Here is a 9,838-nt window from a genome sequence, read left to right on the forward strand (position 1 = left end):
ATGCTCCTTTTATAGCAAACCTGTGATGCAGCTATCGAGGGTTGATCCCGTCACCCGTCACAACAACTCACTTTCGTGACACATTAACTTAAACACAGATGGCAGCAGCGTCCATCTGTGGTTTATAATCACTAGTTTTTGCCAGTGGTTTCATCCGCTTTCCAAGGGAACTAGGTACTTCCCAGACGGATAAGCCTGTATGTTATTCTGATATTTTGCCAGTTGTTTTTAAATGCTATCACGGGTATCGCTAAGGGAAACTTCTTCACGTAGGTACCCGGATAAAGTATAGCCTATAGGTACACGGGAATACAGCTTCCCAACACTGAAAGAAAACCACTTCGAAACTCTATTCAACTAAAATGTTAGCATGAAAATAGAAAAGAGTCATAATAGAATATAAAAATGGTAATCATCTCCTGTGTTATTCCGAATTCTTTTATTTTCGACACGTTCAGGGGTCGAGTCGGAAAGCACTCGTCCTTTATGCCACATAGCTTTATAATGAATGGTATTATTAGGGTACATTTGCCGCTTGTTGGGCACTGCTATAATTAACGTTTCCAGATTTATATTTACGAACTAGCTGTTGCCCGCAACTTCGTCTGCGTGGGCAATAAAGAATAGTCAAAATACTACTTATCCCGTAGGTGCATTCTTTCACGTGACAGTATAATTAGGATTAGCACTTAGCAGTCGCATAGATTCATTGATCAAGGTTGTGTTGTGGATGTGACCATTTATCTAAACAAAAGAAGTAAAGTTTGTGACGTTGTGAATATCTCTTGATCTAGTCAGCCAATTTGGAAAATTATTACGTATAGTGCGTAAGTAATTTTCACAGGAAACAGTTATAATCTATGTCTATATGCTTTGATCTCAGTGGCGTGCACTTAGAGAGGCCTATGTCCATCAGTGGACTGCGATAGGCTGATGATGATGATGATGATGATATGCTTTGAGTCTGACAAAGCTGTCATTTGTACATTTTCTGCAGCTGCTGCGACTAATCAGAAGCCAGAAAGTCTGTCAGTCTTACCATGGATATCGGCTTGTGTAGTTGACTGGATTGAAGATAGGTAGATAGGTAGTCGCTCCAAGCAAAATATTGGTATTCAAACAGATTCGGTGACTGGAAGCCAACACCAACATAGTTGGGGAATAGCCGGATGGATGATAAAATGAGTCATCATCATCAGCAGGCGCATAGGGTAGGATAGTTTCACTACTGGGGAGAAACACTTGTATGACGGGGATTTTCTGTGCACTTACTCACTATGGTAAGGCTGACCACATTAGGCGTGAGCGATCCTCGGGCGTGTGAGTAGCGCGGGCGTCGCGAGCACGCTGCATGAACGTCGCGTTTTGCTGCCCTGCGGCATGTGTGAAGAGTGCAAGCGACGCGGCGCTCGAGTTGCGTTCTTACCCTTCGCCTGCTATCCCCGCCACCCGCTAAACGCCTTAGCAGTTAAACGTCAGGAGAGCGGCGCGTGCGCGCCGCGACCTCGCTGTAGGTAAATGCCGCAGGGCAGCAAAACGCGACGTTCATGCAGCGTGCTCGCGACGCCCGCGCTACTCACACGCCCGAGGATCGCGCACGCCTAATGTGGGGGAGGCCTAAGCCGGGACTCCACCGAAATGTTTGCATTAGTTCACGAATAGGCAAAATGTACGTATCTGTGAGAGTCCACTTCATGTGTTCGTACTTGAAACCTGCAGTTTTGCCAAGATTTTCAAAATGTACGCTCTCAATTTGTCATTTCTTGGCGGAGCCAGCAAATCAAAAGAAACAGAAGTGTTGTATACTGGGCGTCACTACCGCACACCAGGAAAATTTTGCTCTTGCGTTTATATACCATATTTTGTGTCACACGTAAACAGGACGACAGTAAGTAAAAAAAGTCCACCGAAAAACTTTCAAAGATCTGATGAACGAACAAATCAGACCTGACTTGGTCAACTGGGGCCAATCAAAGCTCTATGAAGCGATCATATGCTTTGGCTCCTACTGTTATTGTGGTTTCTGAAAATTTATTCACCTCATTCAACGATGAATGTAATTCTGATGGTACTATTAAGAACACTTGCTTAGCGCAGAAGCTGACGTTGGCAGGTCGACTCTTTTGACTTCTCGAATAGAATACCATTGGTTTTTGTGCAATGCACACCTGCAATGCATGCTGGATTAGGATAGGATACAGGTGGATAGGATTTGCAACAGAAAACAATTCTGTCTTTGTGATTGAATGACATCAAACGTAGTTTTATATAAAAGGTGTTTTTTTAGACTTGGCTCGGGTCTTACTGAGACTGTTCGTAATCGTGACCAGTGTATTTGCGATCAGAAGTTGAAAGTAAGCATGTCTCTGGTATGCGACGCGCAATTTGTACGTTTTCAGACGCATAAAGCATTTTACGTGTGTATGGTATTAAATCGAGAAAGCTCCCATTTCTTATCTGCACTTTGTATCTGGGCTTGTTCTTAAAGCTACAGAATCCTACATTACCTACCTACCTCACGCTTAGCAGCACTTGCGAGAGACAGATCCTCCTTTCTTCTAGGATTAAGTTTACATATTTTGCATCAGAAAAAATAATGAAGGTCTACTTAATACTATTCACTCAAAGTAATTTGTTTTAGGCGATTATCACACTGCCCCGCATGATGCAGCGTAGTGCGTGGATGCGTTTTTTTCCGTTGTATGGAAATATCTCCGTTTGTATGGAAAACACGCATAGTCCAACACACTGAAAATGCATCCACGCGCGTTCATGCGGATCACGCACTTACATGCGGAGAAACACGCACCCCCGCGCGTAGATGCGGGGCGAGACGCAAGGTATGGCACACTGAATCCGCATTGCCGCGCGTGATTTTGAATGGGCGTGAGGTGATCTTCACACTGCCCCGCATCACGCTGCATCTTGCGTGTCGACGCACCTACGCGCGTACCTGCGGGAGTGCAGATCTGCATCATCGTGCGGGTTTTTCGCGCACTCACGCGCGTAGGTGCGTTTTGTAGATTCACGCACGGCGGCTTCCATTTTCAAATATACACGTCAGGCCCATTCAAAATCACGCGCGTCACTGCGGGATCAGTGTGCCATACCTTGCGTCTTGCCCCGCACCTACGCGCGGGGGTGCGTTTTTCTCCGCATGTATGTGCGTGATCCGCATGAACGCGCGTGGATGCATTTTCAGTGTGTTGGACTATGCGTGTTTTCCATACAAACGGAGATATTTCCATACAACGGAAAAAAACGCATCCACGCACTACGCTGCATCATGCGGGGCAGTGTGATAATCGCCTAAGGTGATCTTCACACTGCCCCGCATCACGCTGCATCTTGCGTGTCGACGCACCTACGCGCGTTCTTGCGGGAGTGCAGATCTGCATCATCGTGCGGGTTTTTCACGCACTCACGCGCGTAGGTGCGTTTGTAAATTCACGCACAGCGAAGTTCCATTTTCAAATATACACGTCACGCCCATTCAAAATCACGCGCGTCACTGCGGGATCAGTGTGCCATACCATGCGTCTCGCCCCGCACCTACGCGCGGGGGTGCGTGTTTCTCCGCATGTATGTGCGTGATCCGCATGAACGCGCGTGGATGCATTTTCAGTGTGTTGGACTATGCGTGTTTTCCATACAAACGGAGATATTTCCATACAACGGAAAAAAACGCATCCACGCACCACGCTGCATCATGCGGGGCAGTGTGATAATCGCCTAAAGGTGATCTTCACACTATGTGTGTATGGCACACTGAATCCCGCATCCCGCGTGATGTGTATATTTGAAAATGGAAGCCACCGTGCGTGAATTTACAAAACGCACCTACGCGCGTGAGTGCGCGAAAAACCCGCACGATGATGCAGATCTGCACTCCCGCAAGAACGCGCGTAGGTGCGTCGACACGCAAGATGCAGCGTGATGCGGGGCAGTGTGAAGATCACCTAAGGCGATTATCACACTGCCCCGCATGATGCAGCGTAGTGCGTGGATGCGTTTTTTTCCGTTGTATGGAAATACCTCCGTTTGTATGGAAAACACGCATAGTCCAACACACTGAAAATGCATCCACGCGCGTTCATGCGGATCACGCAGACACATGCGGAGAAACACGCACCCCCGCGCGTAGGTGCGGGGCGAAACGCAAGGTATGGCACACTGATCCCGCAGTGACGCGCGTGATTTTGAATGGGCGTGACGTGTATATTTGAAAATGGAACTCGATGAGAGCCGCTGTGCGTCAATTTACAAAACGCACCTACGCGCGTGAGTGCGTGAAAAACCCGCACGATGATGCAGATCTGCACTCCCGCAAGAACGCGCGTAGGTGCGTCGACACGCAAGATGCAGCGTGATGCGGGGCAGTGTGAAGATCACCTAAGGCGATTATCACACTGCCCCGCATGATGCAGCGTAGTGCGTGGATGCGTTTTTTTCCGTTGTATGGAAATATCTCCGTTTGTATGGAAAACACGCATAGTCCAACACACTGAAGATGCATCTACGCGCGTTCATGCGGATCACGCACATACATGCGGAGAAACACGCACCCCCGCGCGTAGGTGCGGGGCGAAACGCAAGGTATGGCACACTGATCCCGCAGTGACGCGCGTGATTTTGAATGGGCGTGACGTGTATATTTGAAAATGGAAGCCGCCGTGCGTGAATTTACAAAACGCACCTACGCGCGTGAGTGCGTGAAAAACCCGCACGATGATGCAGATCTGCACTCCCGCAGGAACGCGCGTAGGTGCGTCGACACGCAAGATGCAGCGTGATGCGGGGCAGTGTGAAGATCACCTAAGGCCACCACATTAGTGGAAGAGAAGCTAAACTATTTTTATGAAAAAATCCTGATATAAACTCCATCTGTAACTTTAAATGATAATTAATTGTTAAACTAAAGTCATCATTTTTGACATAATATTCAAAAAATAATTTAGATGGCACCGTTTTAAATTTGGCTGAGAACTATTATTTTCATTTCATCAAGGTAATAATTATAATTGGATTTTGATGTGGCACGGCAAACTGACAAACACTATTGAAATGTCTATCGAAAAATTACACTACGTGTTAAAATATGGTGAATTACGGAAAATACACAACTCCATCTGTTGAAATAATAATCCTCTATAAAGAATGTATGGTAATTTATTGTCATTTACCACCTCGCTCCTTTGACAAATTTTATGTATTTTATTTAACACAGATTACCACAGATGGAGCTACTTTAACCTTGGCTAAACACAATTTTCATTTTTTTTCTTTCGAAGTTACTTATGAAGGTGTGATTTTCTGTGTAAAGGTTAATAATAGGCCGATCAACTAATATAAGTACAACATTCAAATGTACAGTTTTGACAAACAGATTGCGTGTCGTAATATTTTACATCTTGAATTCACAAAATTAATCATATCTTTTGATAGAGTGAATCGATTTCGATGAAACAAAAACTAAGTAATACCCCAAGTTACGTAGAATTTTTGTATATAAGCATTGTCTGCATTGAATTTGCAGATTTTACGTGAATCCCGAACGAACAAACAGATAAACAGATAAACAGACAAACAGACAAACAGACAAAAATGACAAAAATGATGGAAATGGGTTCTGTTAGTTATCCTTTAACATGCTGGCTATTTTTTTTGCCAATTTCTTCAATGTACAAAAATTACTTTTCTACAGATTTATTATATGTATAGATGTTGTTGTTTACTTTAATAACATATGAATATAGTTTAGATACATATACAATATTTGTTTCATAGCTATAGTTTATTGTAAAAAAGTATATAAAGAAGAAAACCTGTACAAACTAGGCTGATTTTCAGCCTAATTTGAATAACAGTGGCTGACTAATTGACTGTTGCGTGTTGCACGGAGCAAATAAATTGTTTCTGATCAGGAAACCTGGATAGGATAGGTACCTAGCCAGTACAATCATGTGTTATTTATATCTAATTAAGGTAGGTATAAAACAACCCTAATTAAAACTGGAGATCCACAAAAGTTATGGCACACAATATAAGACAGTTAACTATTTTGAAAATAAATAGGTGTCTTTGAACTTTCTTGATAAATTGCTCTTTATAATGTTCCTACATTTTATTAAGTTAGAGAGATACTTAGAAGCAGAAGGTAGGTACTTAATTGTTAAATTTTGTTGGAAATCTAGATAGAGCCTTGGTAAGTTAATGAAATAAACTTATAATTATATTTTTGATTAAATACTTTTGTTAAATAGCCATTGATCCAAAACCATGATAATAGGAAGTACCTTATTTAATTACATAATAAAAACCGTGAATTTCGTCACAATAGATACTAGCTAAATATTGGTGTTAGCTATTCTTGTAAAAACTGAATACCTAGTGAGGTATATTGACCTGAATACCTAGACCTACTGAATACCTAGTGAGGTAGTGGTCATTATTGAGAGTGCTCAATAATGACCACTAAAACCTATCTCTATCAACGTGATAGGTATTTACTTAACTTACTTTATTGAATACTAGCCGTTTTCCCGCGGTTTCACCCTCGTCCCGTGGGGGCTACTGCCCGCACCGGAATAAAATATATCCTATGTTACTCGCAGATAATATAGCTTTCCAATGGTGAAAGAATATATAAAATCGGTAACGTAGTTTTTGAGTTTATTCATTAGGTACAACCAAACAAACAAAAGTTTTCCTCTTTATAATATTAGTACCTATAGATTTTCTCCTTCGATGAAAGAAACGAATTCGCATTAATAACCTATTAGGTAGGTAGGTACCATATATGGCGATAATTACTTACCCACGAAATATTTTGGTACTTACCTAATGTGCGGATTTTACGTATCGTAATGTAATGATTGGACACTGATTTCGATGCCCATTATAAAACAAGTTGACTAACAAATTAACTATTGTATCAGTTAACCGTTAACACAGTTACTGTGTAATTTGGTAGTCAGTCTATTCTTTGGGAGGCAAGTGAAAAGAGACAAACGAATAGTCTTAGTATTAAATGATATCTGAAACATGATTGATAAAATTAAAAATTTACTATGTTATATAGTGTTATGTGAGTTTAAACTTTGAGTTCTCATTGTGTAAACCGGCTATGAGGAGCTGTTTTTTTTCTTCTTTACTAATTTGATGGTGATCAAAATTGACGTATTTATTTCTTTTAGTATTTGTGGAAATCAAACTACTTGGGGCACAGCAAGTTCCCAATACAAGTAATAATCAAGGGAACTCTCCAACTTCGCTACAGCCGAGGTTTTCCGATCTCGGCGGCATGGGATTCCCTAACTTTGGCTCGGGAAGATTCGGAAATCCGACAAGAAATTATCCAACGAATTCCTTTTTCCCTTTCGGAAATCAGGTAAAGTTTATTTATTAAAAGTATTTAATGAATTACTTTGGCTCTAGGTTTTGTTCGCAGATTTGCTAAGATTACTCTTAAGTTAAATTAATTTCATTTTCAGTAGTCATAAATTAGAATTTCATTTCTTTTGGTTATAGCGTTCTTTGAAAAATATTTTAGTCATTGAAATATTATTTTAATAGGATTCTTTAGATTTGCCCTATACTTTATTTTTTCTTGCAGAATAACAATAGGCAGCGTCCTCAACAGTCTGGTTTTGATTATAATCCAAATCAAGGAAATTATCAAAATAGACCGAATCAAGGTTACCCAGGTCAACAAGGGTATCAAAATCAACCTGACTATCCGTATCAGGGTGATATGAATCCTGGGTCAAATTATCAGCAGTATCCTAATCAGAACAGACCAACCCAAGGAGGATATCCAAATCAAAACAGTTTTCCATATCAAGGAGACAGTAGTGACCGATACCCAAATTATCAACGGCCATCATACTCAAACAGACCAGACGAAGGGTCAATGATGTATCCGGACGACATAAGGAGACCTTATCAAAATGGAGGAATGCCTTCAAACCCTGATGGAAACTTTAACCGACCAGGGTCTGGAAATTCGTACCAATATCCGCAAGACAATCAATATCCTTCTCAAGAAAATTTCCAAGGCAACCCCAACAGTCAAAATTATAGACCAGGTCAAGCGAACAACAATTTTAGGCCAGACGACTTAGGTAATTTACCTAATACCAATGAACAGTTACCAAACGGTGCCTACGGGTATCAACCTAACCAATATTACCCACCTGCAAATCAAAACTTCAGACCTAACAACAATTTCCAATCTTTTCCGCCAAATAATAATGTAAATCACAACGTACAATATCCAACGAACAATCCGGGGGGTTTTAACCCAAATCCTGGAACAATGCAGTATCCCATTGCAGCAGGGAACGGAAATCCTAATTTTAATAGTAACACACAGTTCCCTTCGAATAGCATAGGAGGAACGAACGCCAATCCAGGAATGGCTCAGTATCCCAATTCAGGAGGTTCTGGGTTTCCAGGAAATGTGAACAATACACCTCAAAACCGACCACAAATATCCAACGGTCAAGGAAATAACCCAACCAATAATGACACAGCAGCGATTTTGGGAAAACCGGTGATAGTACCACCTACCACATCGCCGGGGCAAGCTGTGCTTGATAATAGGTAAATTGATATGACCATTAATTTTATATTAATTATGGTTTTACTCATTATCACACATTTTGATGAGTACCCATTGGAGACCTTATTTGAATATTTGTGATTCCAGTACAGCTGCAACTCAGAAACAATGTGTTCAAGACTGCCCGTCCACCTCAGAGTATGATCCTATTTGTGGGAGTGATAACGTAACTTACATGAATCCTGGAAGGTTTGATTGTGCAAAAAAGTGTGGTGTAGGTGAGTGAAGTCTTAAAATTACACAACTTAAAATTTTAGCAAAAACATTTTAGTTTACATGCGATAATTAATTGTTTGTTGTTTTATATTTCAGCTGTATCCCTGTATCAGAGGGGCCGCTGTCCTAGCGATGGTTTGAGCAACACTCTGGAGCAATAATTACGAAAATAAAAACACAAAAATAATGACATGCGACGATGTTATAATATTACGTTCAACTATGGAAATATTAAAAAAACTGGAGCATCAAAGTTTTTTAGAGCTGTATTCAGATCTCGGTCACGTAATAAATAGTTTTTCCACTTGTTCCATTTTTACTTTAGCGAGGTTTTCCTGGAAACAGCGTTACTAACATTATATTTTGTAATACTTCATGGAAATTTTAGGTCAGAGCTTAACGAGAGAGACAAATTAGGTATGCTGGCGATCTTAACTACCTATGTGTGTTTAAAATATTTTAGTTATCTTTTTTTATGAAATAAGAGTATCGCGTTAACAGTGTCATATTAGCTTTTCTAAACTGCACTTCAAAGTAGTCGAGGCTCAGTATGGATTCCATTAAATCTAACACAGAATACACTTTTAACGACGTCTTTCCTATAACACAACAGTAAGGTAAGGCTACATTCTAAACGCTCGATTGATATGACTTTAGACGTCCTGATTTTGACATAGACGTTCCTGAGGTAACTGAAACTGATTGTTTAATATGCTCCTTCATTCAGGCTCGAACGGGTGTCGATGCGTGTTGATGTCTATTCATGGCCTGACGCGTCAAGGGTAGCTAGATTAGAATGTTCTCCGAAACGTTGGCTACAGGTGAACTTGAAATAACACTACCTGACACTACCCTTAACCCTACACTGTTCACGTCAATTCTTACGTCTATATAGTAGAAAGGAACCTCTTGTTTTAATTTGGGATAAGGATATCTTATACTATAAAACCTTGTTCGCGATGGTGATATAAGAAATTGCCAATAATACACAATTTACTT

General features: G+C 41.0%; 1 protein-coding gene across 1 annotated transcript; it reads left to right on the plus strand.

Annotated features, from left to right (window-relative positions):
- Positions 1 to 7,044: 7,044 nt before the first annotated feature.
- LOC110371651 (GATA zinc finger domain-containing protein 14) lies at positions 7,045 to 9,164 on the plus strand. Its single transcript, XM_049840326.2, has 5 exons — positions 7,045 to 7,087; positions 7,197 to 7,390; positions 7,616 to 8,604; positions 8,711 to 8,841; positions 8,936 to 9,164. Exons 1-5 carry the CDS (start codon positions 7,045 to 7,047, stop codon positions 8,998 to 9,000), a joined length of 1,422 nt encoding a protein of 473 aa, XP_049696283.2. The 3' UTR covers positions 9,001 to 9,164.
- Positions 9,165 to 9,838: the final 674 nt, after the last annotated feature.

This window comes from Helicoverpa armigera, chromosome 13 (assembly GCF_030705265.1).
Source record: "Helicoverpa armigera isolate CAAS_96S chromosome 13, ASM3070526v1, whole genome shotgun sequence".
Taxonomy (NCBI): domain Eukaryota; kingdom Metazoa; phylum Arthropoda; class Insecta; order Lepidoptera; family Noctuidae; genus Helicoverpa; species Helicoverpa armigera.